Genomic DNA, 16974 nt, shown 5'->3' with positions numbered 1-16974 from the left:
AGAGATTCAGAGAAGTTTAAATAAATTATCTTACAGCTAGTAAGGTGGCTGAGCCAGGGCGCTACCTCAGAATTTGGGATATCCAGCTCAGGGGTTTTCTCTCATTGTACCACTCTGGCTGGAACCACATAGATTATACTCCAACAGCTATGCAAACTGGGTCACAATACTAGTTTGACAATTGATTTGCCAAAGGGCAAATATAGGCAGTCATCCAAGTTAATTCATGAAGAGGATACCAAAGAGCAACAATTGCTCACAAGAGTCACTAAAAGCCCTGAAGACATGATTCCAAATCTATGGATTTCGATAATGATAGACAGTAATATTACAAGGATTCAAATGTCATAATTACTTATTGAGGACTTATTATTTTCTAGCTATTTGGAAAAGAAAGCATAATAAATAATGCCACTGCCTTTAGCTCCAGGCAGAACCATAGGTAAGATTTTAGAAAGGAGGGCAACAGAGGGGCCATATGATTAGATCAAAGAGTACAAAACTACTTCAATTCCAAACTGGTTTCTTTTTTAAAATGAAGCCACATTGAGAGCCTAAAGACAGGTGGCCCTAGGTTTAAATCTGGCTTTATACACTTCCTAGCTGTGTGATCCCTGGGCAAAACACTTAGCCCCCATTGCCTAATACCCCTTACTGCTCTTCTGCCTTGGAGCCCATAAAGTATTAATTCTAAGATGGAAAGTAAGGGTTTTGAGGGAAAAAAAGCTCAGGCTTTCCAAGTGACCATCACGCCTGGCATAGAGCTTGGAAAGGGAAGATGCCATGCTCATCAGCTTTGCAGATGACAGAGCTGGGCATGACAGACTCAAGATCCAAAAAGGATAGGCTAGGATATTTGGCTGAATCTAATAAGATGCAAATGAAAGTTGTAGCAAAGTGACAAACTTAAGCCCAATATCAGGGTGAAAAAAATCCCTAACAATGAGCTCTCCATGGGAGTCATAGGAGTGTTGGTTCCCCCTCAGAGAGGATATTTGAACAGAGGATAGATGATTTCTAAACAGCTAAGTTACAGTAGCAATTCTTTTTCAGGATATATTGGGCTGGATGACTGCTCTAATCCTTTCTAACTCTAAAAATGCATGATTCCGTGAATGTAGAAGATGTTATTTTTGTACCTTACTCTCATCAGAGTTAAAGAGCAGTCTTTAGAGAGATGCTAATGAAGGGAAAGGTAATTAATTAGACATGAGATGACTAGACTGGAAGCAGTGGGAGGGATCTAGGGAATAATAATAGCTCATATTTCTATAGTACTTCATGATACACAAATCTCTCTTTTTCCAACCTTATGAGGTCCTGTTTTAAGCATATTTTATAGATGAAGAAACAAGTTCAGAGAGGTAGAATTGAGCAGGATACCACAGTAAGTGGCAAAGAAAGAGTTTTCAACCAGATGTCCAGATTACAAATCCATTGTTCTTTCTACTACACTCAGATAGCCCTCTAAATGTATACAGAGTTGGCAAACCTACCCCCCTCCTTTGTTTTTGCCAAGACAGGGGATGATTTAACTTTATGCCAAGTCAACGTGTCCATTCCTTTTCTTTTCCCTCCATCCCCTACTTTTCATCCTTTGTTGGAGTTTGAAGCTTGTAACCCATAAAAATGGATGGTAGGAGAGGTATCAATTTATAACTGAAGACTGTTCCTCTTTGCAAAAATATGTCTAATCAAAATGATATTCTCAATTTATATTCATAGGATGGCAGGTTGGTATACATATCTGCACTGAGCTAAAGGAGTCTACTAGAGCTCATATCCCTTTCTCTTGGAAAGTCACCTTTTACTAAATGAGAAAGCCCCCATCTCAGTTCCCTATTGGCCATAAGCTCATGATCCAAAGAACTGTTGGTCCAGGGTGTTGTTAACAGAGAAAAGTAAAAAGAAGAAGGAAACCAAGGATTTTTAATGACTTACTTCTAATAGTAAAAAAAGGTACCTGTAAAGCATAATTCAGCATACTGAATCATACTATCCTGTTGATTTCTATTACCTAATAGGAAACACATTGCACATGGGGAAAAAAATGTGGCCTCAATACATAAAAATCAGGCTTAAGATTTTTTCTAAGAGAAGGAAAAATGTTAAAGTATTGACAGACAAAATGGGGCTTCTTGAAAAGCTATAAGAAAAGGCATTGTATCTCCAATCAACAAACATTCATAAAGTGTTGAATAAGATACAAAATACCCTTTGAGACATACAACACTAAGTGCAGTCAATTATTAAATACTTGGGCAAAATCTGAGTAGTTGGGGGTGGGGAAGATAATTTCATCTTCTGTAAAATTAAAGTATTGGACTAGATGACCTCTAAGGTCTTTCCTAGAAGTGATTATCCGTGTTTCTCTGGGTCATTTCCAGTTTGAACAGTAGTTTCCTAAATATGCGCAGGGAAAGTTCTAAGCCTTCACTGCTCCCTCTGATCTCCAATTCTCTGGGTCCATACCCATAGTAACCATTGCTGACCCTCAAGGTTTCTAGAATACAGGGGCACTACAGCAGAAGAATCAAACTCTCAATTAGCTACCCTAACCAGATTAAAAGGGTTTAACAAAAACCCTTAAGCAAGTGTTTAACAAAATATATAAAAATACAATATGGATAATTGTAATTTGTAACTTCCTAAGAGGCAAGAGCAGATGGGGAAAGAGAGATCATTTTTCCTAACTCATAATGATAACAGCTGACATGATTATACACTTTATCAATCAGCTAACATGGGACCATTTCATTCTGCTATCAAATGGCTTTCACATCATCAGCAATTCAAGGAAACTTTTTTAAATCCTTAACTTCCAATCTTAGAATCAAAACTCTGTATTGATTCTAAGGCAGAAGAGAGGTAAGGGCCAGGCAATGTTAAGTGACTTGTCTAGAGTCACATAGCTAGGAAGTATCTGAAGCCACATTTGAGCCTAAGACATCCTATCTCTAGGTTTGGTTCTCAATCCACTGAGCCATCTAGTTGTCCCCTCAACAAATATTTTTCAAGCACCTACTGTGTACAAAGCACTATGCTGAGCTTCTAAGGGACATGAAAATAAAGCCGAGATGGGGTTCCTGTCCCCCTAAAGCTTCTAGTTGAATAACGCAGGATGGAAGCTTGCCCTTGGCAGCAAGCTCTCTGGGATCTGGCACCATACCAGCTGCCAAATACGAATACACCCACTCAAGTCTCACTTAGCACTTTCATATACAATGTAATTTGGACCCCACTCAAGGGGATTTAATCACTAAAGGGTCACAGACTTCATCCTAAGGCATTATCACTTCACATATCACTACCCTTTACCCCTGTGTCTTTTATCTCTTCACACTCAGCACCATCCAGGACAAACTCAGCTGGACTTGGGAAGTGCCATCCAACTGATACTTCTATTCTAGTCTGAAATGTCTAGGAGGTATAAGTTGGGAAACACAAAAAATATGCCAAACAGGATGTGACCATGAAGTAAAGTTCAGTCATGTCTTTATACGTTTAAAGCAGTGATAAAGAACCTTTTAGAGACCTTGGTCCTGCCCCCACCCCACCCCTCCAGGCTGAGTACTGTGCCCACCCCCACTGACTGCATGGCATGCCTCCTCCTTATCCCACACAGGGGAGGAAGTGCTCCCATTGGGCTACTGGGTAGAAGGGTAGGTGAAGTGAGGAATGTCCTCAGTGATTGTAGAGAGGGGGGAGGGGAGTGACCCAAGGAAAACACTCCCCTCCAGCTCTGCAGCCTGTGAGCCCTCACCTTACCCCCTGGGTGCTTACCCCATATCATCAGGCATGGTGGAGAAGGGGAGGGGAGCAGCTCCACTGGAATCCCATTGCCTTTCTAGTAACCAACTCTGGGGATAGGGGTGTTAGGGCAGCAGGAGTGCCCACAGAGAGTGCTCTACCTGCCATCTTTGGCACCTGTGCATAGGTTCAACATCACTGGTTTAGAGTAAATACATTAAACTATAAAAACCAATTCAGTTCACAGAAACCAAGAACATGCTCCTGAGCCAAATGATCCTTCTCAGATGTACTCCCTTCCCCTCCAACCAAAAACTGATGGTTCTGTATATGTTTCATATTTATTTGTTGTTGTTGCTCCCCAACCCAGAGGATGAATGTAAATTCCCAGAAGAAAAAGATAGTTTTCATTTTTTATTTTGTGTCCCTTTTGGGTAGCACTGGTTAACTCATAATTGGTGACCAATATGTGCTGAGCTTGGGCCCAAGAATGGACCTTGACTAGTGCAGTGGAAATAATAATGGATGGGGAGTCATGAAAGTTGGTGTTTTCAACTGAGGCTATGCATCTCTTTAGGATAAATTACTTGCCTTGCCTGGGCCTCAGTTTCCTCATTTGTAAAATAAGGGGGTTGGTCTTGCTCTGTTTGACCTCTCTAATACATTTAATCATCATTTAAGTTGCACTGTAGTTATTGGTGTGCACATCTCTGAACTGCAAGCTTCTTGAAGATGGAACAGGAACTATATGAACACAACTACAAAACACTCTCCACATAACTAAAACTAAACAAGCAATTGGAAAAACATTAACTGCTCATGGGTAGGACGAGCCAATATAATAAAAATAAACATCCCACCCAAACTTATTTATCTATTTAGTGCCATACCCATCAAACTTCCAAAAAATTTCTTTACTGATTTAGAAAAAACTATAACAAAGTTCATTTGGAAGAACAAAGGATCAAGGATATCCAGGGAAATAATGAAAAAAAAATACAAAGGAAGGGGGCCTTGCAGTCCCAGATCTCAAACTATATTACAAAGCAGCAGTCATCAAAACAATATGGTACTGGCTAAGAGACAGAAAGGAGGATCAGTGGAATAGACTTGGGGCAAATGACCTCAGCAAGACAGTATATGATAAACCCAAAGATCCCAGCTTTTGGGACAAAAATCCACTATTTGATAAAAACTGCTGGGAAAATTGGAAGAAAGTATGGGAGAGATTAAGTTTGGTTCAACACCTCACACCCTACACCAAGATAAATTCAAAATGGGTGAATGACTTGAACATAAGGAAGGAAACTATAAGTAAATTAGGCAAACACAAAATAGTATACATGTCAGAAAAAGACTTTAAAACCAAGCAAGACTTAGAAAGAGTCACAAAATGTAAAATAAATAATTTTGACTACATCAAATTAAAAAGCTTTTGTACAAACAAAACCAATGTAACTAAAATCAGAAGGGAAGCAACAAATTGGGAAACAATCCTCATAAAAACCTCAGACAAAGGTTTAATTACTCAAATTTACAAAATGCTAAATCAACTATACAAAAAATCAATCCATTCTCCATTTGATAAATGGGTAAGGGACATGAACAGGCAGTTTTCAGATAAAGAAATCAAAACTATTAATAAGCACATGAAAAAGTGTCCTAAATCTCTTATAATCAGAGAGATGCAAATCAAAACAACTCTGAGGTATCACCTCACACCTAGCAGATGGGCTAACATGACAGCAAAGGAAAGTAGTGAATGCTGAAGGGGATGTGGCAAAATGGGGACATTAATTCATTGCTGGTGGAGTTGTGAATTGATCCAGCCATTCTGGAGGGCAATTTGGAACTATGCCCAAAGGGCGACAAAAGACTGTTTGCCCTTTGATCCAGCCATAGCACTGCTGGGCTTGTACCCCAAAGAGATAATAAGAAAAAAGACTTGTACAAGAATATTCATGGCTGAGCTCTTTGTGGTGGCCAAAAAATGGAAAATGAGGGGATGCCCTTCAATTGGGGAATGGCTGAACAAATTGTGGTATATGTTGGTGATGGAATACTATTGTGCTAAAAGGAATAATAAAGTGGAGGAATTCCATGGAGACTGGAACGACCTCCAGGAAGTGATGCAGAGCGAGAGGAGCAGAACCAGGAAAACATTGTACACAGAGACTGAAACACTGTGGTACAATCGAATGGAATGGACTTCTCCATTAGTGTCAATAAAATGTCCCTGAACATTCTGCAGGGATCTAGGAGAAAAAACACTATTCACAAGCAGAGGACAAACTGTGGAAGTAAAAACACTGAGGAAAAGCAACTGCTTGACTACAGGGGTTAAGGGGACATGTCTGAGGAGAGACTTTAAATGAACACTCTAATGCAAATACCAACAACATGGAAATGGGGTCGAATCAAGAACACCTGTGAAACCCAGTGGAATCGTGCGTCAGCTATGGGGGAGGGGAGAGAAAATGATCTTTGTCTCCAATGAATAATGTTTTGAAACAACCAAATAAAATATTGTTTAAAAAAAAAATAAAGGGATTTCTCCTGGAAAAAAAAACCATCTTGTTAGACTATTAAATTTGTTACAAAGATTTTGTCTTTCCCTCTCAATAGTAGGGGTGAAAGGGAAAGAACAAAATGCTTGTCTATTGAAAGAAAAAATAAAATTTAAAAGGACTTTGCATTCTATTGAGACGCATAGACACACACATAAAACACTTGTGTTAGTTTTATAATGGAGGTACTAGCATCTGAAAAGGACTCAGAGAAGGCTACCTCATGGGAGCCTTTGGGCTGAGCTATAGAGAAAATCTGAGATTCTAAGAGGTAGAAGTCAAAAAGGATTGTTTGCATGGCAGGTGTTGGGGACAGGCTCTACAGAGAATAGAGTTGGGAGACAGAGTAACATGTGAGGAACAGGAAAAAAAAAGGGGGCAGCTAGATGGTTCAGTGGATAGAAAGCTAGGTTTGGAGATGGGAGGTCCTGGGTTCAAATATGACCTCAGACACTTCCTAGCTGTGTGCTCTTGGGCAGGTCACTTAACTCCAGTTGCCAAGCTCTTATTGCTCTTTTGCATTAGAATTGATACATAGTATACTAATAACTGCCACTTAGTCTACATTCTAATACAGAAGATAAGGGTTTAAAAAAATATCATTTTGGCTTTTATGGGAAGGATGAATTAGAGATAAATGTTTGTTAAACTGAATCTCTAAGGGTCTCTTTTTAGTTCTAAAATTTCATGATATCATCCTTCTCTTCACAGTAGAACAATGCTATGATACAATTCTGCTTAATAGCAGTTAGATTAGATTTATGGACACTTTGTATCCACCTACACAACATAGTCCAAGTTTACCCAGAGCTATTTTTGAACATTCTTTTAATAATTTAAGATCCCAGGATTTCAAATCCTATAAGAGAGGAATTACAGTAGAAAGAATTTTTAGTCCATCACATGACTTCTTGACCTCCAAGCTTCTCTTTGGTGCTGACATGATAGGAATTCTTCCTCATAGTAGCATAACATTTCCCAAGTTGGGCTTTCCCACAAGTTTTCTCTTTTGACTGATTACCATGGAGGTGGGCTGGAAATACTATCACTTCCATTTTACAGATGTGGAAATCGAGACCTTGGGCAATGAGATAAATTGACAAGGGCAAACAGATCTTCTGGCTCTTCATCCACTGTTCTTCTTGGTGGCCTAGTGGATAGCACACTGGACCTGGAGTCAGGTAGACATGAATTTAAATCTGGTCTCAGACATTTAACAGCTGTGTAACCCTGAGAAAAGTCACTTAACTGTCACCTGCCTTAGTTTCCTCATCTGCAAAATAGGGATAATGTTAGCAACCTACTTCCTAGAGTTGTTGAGAATAGAGTATTTCTAAAGCACTTTGCAAACTTTCAAGTGCTATATATAAATGCATCATCATCACTGTATTGCATTACCCCTAGACCTCTACTCTTCAAAAAAATCGACACTGAGGCCTACTTTGAAGTGATTTCTACAGTGCCTGCTATATATAGTACAAAGGTAAATTGCCTTTAAAAAGTAGCTTCCTAAGGGGATGTATGGCCTTAGTAATAGCCTTAACATAAAAACATCCAAGCCCAGCACAGGGTCACTGATTCCCTAGGCTTCCTCTAGAATAACTTAATGAAGTGCAGCCATAGAACTGAAGAGAAGATAAGAGCCTTCGAGCGGAGTTTAGGGGCTCCAAACCCAATTTCTCTACATAACCTCAGTAAGTTTTTCTCTGTTCCTCATCCTTAAGATAAGTGAGTTAGACTAGATGAAAGAGACAGGGAGAGGGGGAGAGAGAGAGGAGAGGAAGGGAGGGAGGGAAGGAGGGAGAGAGAGAGAGAACACTTGCCTTGGTGTCAGCAAGATCTGGGTTCATAATACTGCCCCTGATACTGACTGACTGTGTGACTTGTACAATGGAAAGAACATTGTATCTCAAACCAGAAGGCCTGGGGCTCCAAACCCACTTCTGACAATTACCTCCTGAATGACCTTAGGGAAGTCATTAGACCTCCCTGGGCCTCAGTTTCCTTATTTGTAAAAGAAGGGAGCTGAATTAGACTACGGTCTTCCAGTTTTAAAGCTACAACCCTATAAAACTCATTTACTCTCTCTGAGGTTCAGTTTTCCCATCTGTAAAATGGGACCTAAAACTTTAAAGTACCATATAAATGTGTTATCATTATGATTAACACATCTTTTCTATGCAGGTCCTTTAATTCCCTCCAGAAAATAGCAGCATCCTTTTAAAACAAAGAAAAAACCCTTATCTTCTGTCTTAGTATTAGAAGAATGGTAAAGGCTAGGCAAATAAGTGACTTACCCTGGGTCACATAGCTGGAAAGTGTCTGAGGCCAAATTTGAACCCAAGACCTCCCTATTCTATTACCTCCCCTATCTATTGAGCCATCTAGATGCCCCCAGCATATTACTAAGAGGCAGAGACTTCAAATGGGACAGAGACCCATGAGTTGACTAAAATGGCATCCAGAACCTCTCCTTGAGGTGCAGGACACAATAGTGATACACAAAGGTTCTCTTCATTTCCCAGGTACTACTCTTTCCCCTTTTCTTTGGGCCTTCAAGGTTGTCCTTAATATTTATCTTGTAAAATCACAAGATTTTAGAAGGCTATTAAATGGATGCTCCAGAGCACACCCTGGGCTGGTTCTAGGCCTGGCACTGCTCTAAGGCAGGCTCTGGATATTTCCTTTGAAAAGATTCCATAAGAATTTCACAAGGTTAAGTAAACTCATCTGATTCCTACAGTTTGAGGACCACAAAGGAGTTATTGTGGTTGAAGTAAAAAGCAAATAACAAATCCGGGGCCCTTTAGTAATTGATTAAGTACCCAAAAGATTACAATCCTTAAGCAAGCCTTCCTACCATTTCCTTCTCTTTTTTCCTCCAAAGTCATCCTCAGTTCTTAGAATATTACATTATAAACTGAGCTTAAAAAACCAACCAACCAACCAACCAACAAACAACCAACAATTAAAAAGTCACAGATCTTTTTCTTACAGAATCTATTCATTCTCATACCTTACTTCATTCAACAATAGCCCCAAGCTAAGGAAAACATAGATAAAACCTCTCCAACGGTTTTATTCTAAATTGGAGCAGAGATAACTTTCCTTTAGCTGTAGGCTTGGATTTAAGAGGAAAGTAACAAAGAGAAGGGGCCTGCTTGGTCTTGCAAAGAAAGCCCCATTCTCTTGTTCTTGCAGACTGCTAGCTGAGATGCGCTCTCTTCCCCATTCCCAAACCGCAGTTCAAAGATGCTCTGGACTTGCTTATTTCTATAAAGTCCTGGGGACCAGGATCCCGCCCCCCTCCCCCCAACCCTAGAGGCAAGAGGGCGATCCTTGTGTATTCCCTATCTCAGTGGGTCATCTAACCAGTAGATGGATGGGGAGGAGAAAGGGGAGGAGAATGGGGAGGGGGTCTGAGGTTTTGATCTCCCTGAAATGATAGAAGAAAAGATGTGTTTTGGAGGCCCAGACTCTGACCTCTGTATGCACATGCAGAGGGAGGTGCTCGTGGTCGTGGGAGGTAGGGACTCGGTGTGGGCATGCACCAGGAGGGAGAAAGAGGGAGAAGGGAGGGGGTCATCTGTGCTTCACTCACCTCCTGAAGTCAAAGGGCATGTTGGTGCCGGCCCCAGGGAGGGGGGTCGGCCCCGAGACTGCAGGGGACCACGGCCGGGCTAGGGATGCGTGGGTTCAGCGCCCGCCCCCTCCCCCGGGCGTTACTCTTCAAGCCTTGCCGGCTTCCTAGCCGGGAAGTGACGGGGCTTTAGGACGCTTTGCACCAGCCCATTGGGCGCTGGCGGGAGACGCTAGAACGGCTACTTCCGCTGCCCAGTTAAAGGGGCCCCAGGAGCAGGCTCTGCTGGAGAACACGTGGGGATCCCGCAGAGAGAGGCGGGCTTGCTGATGCGCTGTAAAGCAGCGCGGGAAGTGAGGGAGGGGTGGGGGAGCTGCATTCAGTGCGCTGTGCTTCCCGCACCTTGAAAAATCCGGACTCCCTCCTCTCGCCCATCCTATACATCCAGTGTTCCACTTTTCCGTGCAGGGCTGGTAGTTAAGAATCCTCTGCTCTTTTCTCCATCAGCTTCCCCTATCCCTTTCAGGTAGAAGGACTCATGGAGTCAGAGAGCACCAAGAAGACCCCTGTTGGCTCCCAATTCCGGACATTTTTACTAGCTGACCCCCAACTGAGGGCTGGAATTCTTAACCATTGTCATTTATCTTCTGGCTTCCTTCTAGTCCTAGCCAAAATCTCAGCTTCTACAAGAAGCCTTTCCTGATCTTTCTTAACGTGTCTCTTTTCTCAGTTAAATAGGTTCCATTTATAGCCAACCTATAGCTTGCTTGTACCTAGTTAGTCATGTTGTTTCCCTTATTAGACTGAGTCCCTTGAAAGCAGGGACTATCTTTAGCTTTCTTTGGTATCCTCAACACTTAGCATGGTGCCTGGCACCTAGTAAGTGCAAAATGTATGCTTATTGATTACCTGGAATTGAAGGCCCCGGGGCCCCAGGGCTTTATTGAAGTGGCAAAGGGGTCTAGCCTCCTTAGGGACTCATGTCCTGTCAGGGTTAGGGTTATCATACATGAACTTGACCCCCTTTGGAACCAAGAAGTATGTCACAGTTATTGAGGAAAACCTGGGGACTCAAGAGTTTGGGAACCCTTGGCATCACCTGCTTAGGGCTAGCCAAAGTAAAAAAGTTTCACAGTTTTTACTCTTCTCCTGAGGTGAGTAATTGTGAAGAACTAGGCTAGGGGGCCAACACAGTTGAGTGGAAAGAGCTTCAGGCCCATTCTCTATATTCCACTTTGTATGTAAGTAGACCTCAGTGCCCACTGTTATGGGCATTGAAGGATACCCTTTTGGGTTCAGGAAGGATGCCTTTTGCAAGCATGCAATGACTCCAAAATTTAGCTTGAAACAAAAGAGATTTATTAATTTAGAAAGTAATGTTGAGAGTGGCCAGGAGGATAGCAAGGTAGAACAGCAAGATGGGGAGCAGTTCCCTGGGAGGACAGCATGAAAGGAAAGGCTGTTCCCCCCCCCCCCTCCAACCCCCCCATGACATCGGTTCTGGGGATTTTATACATTCTTCACAACAGTTAGTCACTCAGGCATGAGGTGGGGTGATCGTACTGGGGTCTGCCTGGGGACATAAAGATTCCTTAGTTTTAGGGGACAAACAGATGTCCGATAGGATCGAGGTATGGTCTGAAGGTGCATCTTTCTGACCATCTAGAGGACGATCAAAGGAAGATAGTCATCTCAGGACCCTAGGTGGGGTCATTGGGTGTTTTTAGTCTCAGAGTCAGAAAAATAACAAGGGAGTTCCCTTGACAATAGTTTGCCTGGGTTTCTGGGGTACAGTGCCCATGTCACCCACCTTTAGCGTGGGTCATCTTCCTTTACCACTGCCAACTCCTCTGTCAATTGCCCACTTTCTCTCCTTCCTGCTTTCATTCAACAAATCTTATGTTGAATACCTGATTGTGCATTGTTCCTGCTGTGAATGACTACTAAGTAGAATCAGATTTTTCTGTCCTAAAGTCAGTCTAGTTAGGAAAGATAAGCTTTATATTTACTCATTCAACAAACATGAAAAGTTTAATATAATTATAAGAGTAGTTTGCATCTCTAAAGGCTTCAAGATTAAATTTTCCCTACCATAGTTCAGTAAGGTGGGTATGGTTGGACCAACTAGGATTTATCAAGCACCTTCTTTCTGTAGACATTATAGCAATATCTTCTTAGAGACTAGGAAAGTGTGGTTTAGGAGACAAAATGCATTTTTAAGATCACTTAGGACAGCCAGGTCTAGAGACTGAGGTCCTGGATTCAAATGTAAACTCAGATACTTCCTAGCTGTGTGACCCTGGGAAAATCACTTAATTCCCATTGCCTGGTCTTCTGACTTGGAACCAATACTTAGTATCTAAGTAAGAAGGTAGAAATTTAAAAAAAGATTTATTAAGCATTTCAGTGCAAAGCACAATGTTTGTCTTTCATTTTCCAGTTGCCTGATTCTGACCTTTAAAGCCTGGTTTTCCTTTTCAGTTTGGTCAAGTTGTTTCTGTAGTTGCGTTTTTTCGTGCTTCATATTGTTGAGTTCCTTTTGCATTATTTCCCACTTTTCCTGCCAGAAGGCTTCCATCTTTTTGATCATTTCCGATTTAAATTCTTCAAGAGTTTGTGGAGAGTTTCCATTTCCTTTGGAGGGTTTCAGAGCATTTGCTTGTGTTTCCTCTTCTATCTCCTCTGTATTTTGTATTTTTGCTCCATAAAATGTGTTCAAAGTCACCCCCTTCTTCTTGCTTTTCTTGGTGTTTGGAGGTTTTTGTACTTCTGTAGTGTTTTCCATCTCTATCTGAGTGAGGAGGACTGGCTCTACTCACCCACTCTTATATCTATCACAATTTAAGTTTTCTACTATTTTAATCATTACAGTTTATGACTTCAACTCTTTTAACTGCCACAGTTTATAGCAGACAACTATTTTAAATATAACATAGGGTATCTGTCTGATGCTACGAGGCTTTAGCCCCAAGCAAATATTCCGTTCTCCACAGCTGCTCTGTCTTCCCTGGGATGCCCAGGGTCTGCCCTCCCCTGCCTGCCGGCATTTCGGGTGTTACTGCTCTCAGTTCCCTCCAGTTGCTTCTCCGCTGCCTTACTTCCATGCTCTGAGCCTGGTACAGCACTGTCCGCAAGGTACCTCAGTGCCTTTGCTGGCCCTGAGGTTTCTGTTCTTTCAGAAGACCCTACACTCTAAGGGGGGAGGGGTCCTGGCCTCCCTGAGTTCTGAGGGCTTCTGATGGGATTAAGTTCAGCTGATTTGGGCTGGATGAGCCCCAAAGCAAAAAAACCTTCTCTGCAGTCTGTGTTGGATGCCCTGAGACTGGCCCAGGTTACTTTCAAGGTAAGCCCTTCGACCTTTGGAACAACCCCTTTGCCGGCCCTGAGGTTTCTGTCCTTTCAGAAGCTCTGAGGGCTCCTGAAGGGATTAGGTTCAGCTGGTGCCCTGAAGCTGGAAACCCCCGTGAGACTCAGATGGAAGGACCCAGCCAGGGGGCTACAGGCTTCCCCCGTCTCTCTCTGTCTCCCTGACATCTGTGTTGGGCTCCCCTGAGGCTGGCTCAGGTTGCTTTCAAGATGCGCCCTTCAGAATAGCCGGCCCTGAGGCTCTTTTGCGGGCCCTGAGGTTCCCACTGCTGCCGCGCTCTGGGTTGGGGGGGATGGGTCCTAGGACCTTCCTTCTGCCTTCCCCTTAGATCCGAGTGATCTAGGATTCTGGCTTTTGGGGGGCATACCTTTTGATCCAAGTCCAGGAGGAGGGTTCCCCGGGTCTGTCCTGTTGTTCAGTTTGAATTTCGGTGCCCTAGGAGCATTCAGTTTGTGATCGGTAAGGAAAGGTTTTCAGAGGCCTGAACTTTTGCTGCCTCTAAGCCGCCATCTTGACCGGAAGTCCGTCTTTCATTTTTCAAAGAGGTCCAATGATACCATGCCCTGATGTCTTGACTTGTATGGGAATTGGATTTAAGTGAGGCAGGATTGCACAAAATATTCAGCTTTAATCTTCCAAAGGCATCAAACAAAGTCCATTGGCAAGAAAAAAGTCAAGATGAGTAGTGATGGTCCAGGATGAAGTGGATGACTTTTAGAGTGTGGCCTGAGGAGATATAAAGATTAAATGAAGACAGTCCATTCCCTCATGGAGCTCACAGTCTAGTGGGGGAAAGAAACAAATAACTAATGAAAACAATCAATAATAAGTGTTTTGTGATGTCCAAGAGAAAGACTGTTACTAACAGGAAAGGCTTCCTAGAGGAGATGGCATTTAAATAGGCCTGTTTCAGTTAAGGGGGGCATCTGGGTGATGAAGCAGATAGATTGCTGAACCTGGAATGAAGAAGACAACTCATCTTCCTGAGTTCAAATCTGGTCTCAAACACTTACTAGTTATGTCACTCTGGACAAATCACTTAACCTGGTTTGCCTCAGTTTCCTCATCTATAAAATAAGCTGGAAAAGGAAATGATAAACCACTTTAGGACTTTGCCAAGAAAACCCCAAATAGTGTCACAAAGAGTCAGATATGATGAAATAACAATTTCAGATCAAAATTTACCTCAGATAGATAGATTAGATTTACACATAAACTTACCTATGATCCCAGAGGTTATCTAGTTTGACTCCCTCATTTTACAGATTGGGAAATGGAAGCCCAAAAGTGTAAGTGACTTGCCAAAGCTCAGATGCTTGGCAGAATCATCACTCAAATCTCCATCCTCTGACTGTAAATCTAGTAGTACTCTGTTCAAGGTACTAGTCACTATAGCTATGTCATAATCAGCAAATATTTTTTTTTCCTTTGTGGCCTCTAGAATGATCCTAAATACTATATAGCTCAACTTTTCCCTTTCAATCAAAAGCCTCCCCTCCCATTTTACATTCACAGAGGGGAGGTGACAGGTCTCAGAGCTGAGAAAATAAGGGTCAAATTTAAGCCTCAACTTTCCTTTTCTCCCTCACTCCTCCACCTCTGCAGTTCTCCCAATCCCAAAGCTAGTAGAACACTGTAATACCCTACCCTTACTTCAGCATATACCACCATATGCCCTACCCCCACTTCCCATGAGGAAATACTCTGGAGTCTAAAATATAGAACTTTTACTTCACTTTTTCTCTTCTCTCTTTTCACTTTTTCCAAAAACCCAACTAGCACCTATTTATTTACAGCTTTTCTAAGGGGATTAAAAAAAAAACCCTTACCTTCCATCTTAGAATCAATACTATGTATTGGTTCTAAGGCAGAAGAGTGTTAAGGGCTAGGCAATAGGGGTTAAGTGACTTGCCCAGGGTCACACAGCTAGGAAGTATCTGAGGCTAAATTTGAATCCAGAACCTCCCATCTCTGGGCCTGGCTGTCAATCCACTGAGCCATGAAGCTGCCCTCTTCCTAGGAGATTTTCAAGAGAAAAGCAGAGGGATGCATTTAGATAAAATGTTGGACTAGATAGTCTCTGAAATTCTGTGAATTCTTACTGCAAAGATTAGGAGACATCCTTTTTAAACTTCTGATTTATAGAATCTAGAGCTAAAAGGGACCAAACTATCAGTGCAAAAAGGAGAAAACTGAGTTTATGGGATACAAAGTAACTTGTATCATCACCTAGATAGTAAGTAAAAATGACTTGGAAGAATAGTCAATGTGGGGGGTGGGATTGAGAGAAGATAGACACACTAAATTTATCAGAAGAGTTGTAAATTAGTCTAACCATTTTGGAAAGCAATTTGGAATTATACAAATAAAGAGGAAAAAATCCATCCCCTTTGACCTTGAGATTCCACTACTAGATTTATATAGCTCAAGGATGCCATTGATAAGAAGAGAGTTCATATATGCACAAAAGTGTTTATAACAATACTTTTTGACATGCCAAAGAATTACAAACAAAGCAGATGCTCATTGATTGGTGAAGGGCTAACCTTATATAAATGTAATAGAATATTACTGTGTGTGTTTTTTTTAAATTTTTATTTAATTTGATGATTTAGAGTATTTTTCCATGGCTACAAGACTCATGTTCTTTCCCTCCTCTAACCCCACACTCCTCCCATATCTGGCGCAATCCATTGGGTTTAAAATGTGTCATTGATCAAGACCTATTTCCATATTATTAATATTTGCACTAGGGTGATCATTTAGAGTCTACTTTCCCAGTCATAGCTCCATCAACCAATGTGATCAAGCAGTTATTTTTCTTCTGTGTTTCTTTTCCATAGTTCTTTCTCTGGATTTGGATAGTGTTCTTTCTCATAAGCCCCTACATATAGTTCGGGATCATTGTATTGCTACTAGTAGAGAAGTCCATTACGTTCAATTGTGCCACAGTGTATCAATCTCTGTGTACATGTTCTCCTGTTTCTGCTCCTTTCACTCTGCATCAATTCCTGGAAGTCGTTCCAGTCTCCATGGAATTCCTCCACTTTATTATTCCTTTAAGCACAATAGTATTCTATCACCAAGATATGCCACAATTTGTTCAGCCATTCTCCATTCTCCAATCATCCCCTCATTTTCCAATTTTTTGCCACCACAAAGAGCACACCTATGAATGTTTTTGTACAAGTCTTTTTCCTTATTATCTCTTTGGGGTACAAACCCAGCAGTGCTATGGCTGAATCAAAGGGCAGATAGTCTTTTAGTGCCCTTTGGGCATAATTCCATATTGCCTTCCAGAATGGTTGGATCAATTCACAACAACAGCAATGCATTAATGTCTTGAAAATTACTGTGTTTTAAGAAATGACAAATAGGAATACAGAGAAGCAGGGATGACTTAAATGAACTGATGTGGAATAAAGTAAGCATAACAAGAAAACAACATATAGAATGACTAAGAGAATGTAAATAGAATAACTACCAAAATTTTTTAAAATGAATCTTGCACAATTATAAAGAAGAAATATAAAAAAATGCCCCCACTCTGCCCCTTTGCTGAGGTGGGAAGTCTGAGAGTATATAGTACATTGCATAATTTTGTACTCTACATGATGTACTGATTGGTTTTATTGATTTTTCTGATCTTTTTATTTTACTTAAAAAATACTATTTGTTATACAGGATGACTTATCTGTGAGAGAAGGGAA

The 16974-nt window shown here is 41.4% G+C and overlaps 1 protein-coding gene across 1 annotated transcript in view; it reads right to left on the bottom strand.

Annotated features, from left to right (window-relative positions):
- The window catches only part of ERGIC1 (endoplasmic reticulum-golgi intermediate compartment 1), a 168600-nt gene extending 158259 nt beyond the window's left edge, over positions 1 to 10341 (bottom strand). The window contains exon 1 of the mRNA XM_056811581.1: positions 9919 to 10341. Within this exon, the coding sequence (XP_056667559.1) occupies positions 9919 to 9938 (20 nt within the window). The 5' untranslated portion in view covers positions 9939 to 10341. The remainder of the gene's footprint in view (positions 1 to 9918) is intronic.
- Positions 10342 to 16974: the final 6633 nt, after the last annotated feature.

This window comes from Monodelphis domestica, chromosome 1 (genome assembly GCF_027887165.1).
Source record: "Monodelphis domestica isolate mMonDom1 chromosome 1, mMonDom1.pri, whole genome shotgun sequence".
Lineage (NCBI taxonomy): Eukaryota > Metazoa > Chordata > Mammalia > Didelphimorphia > Didelphidae > Monodelphis > Monodelphis domestica.
Note: the sequence above shows the minus strand (reverse complement) of the source record. Positions and strands in the feature narration are given on the sequence as shown.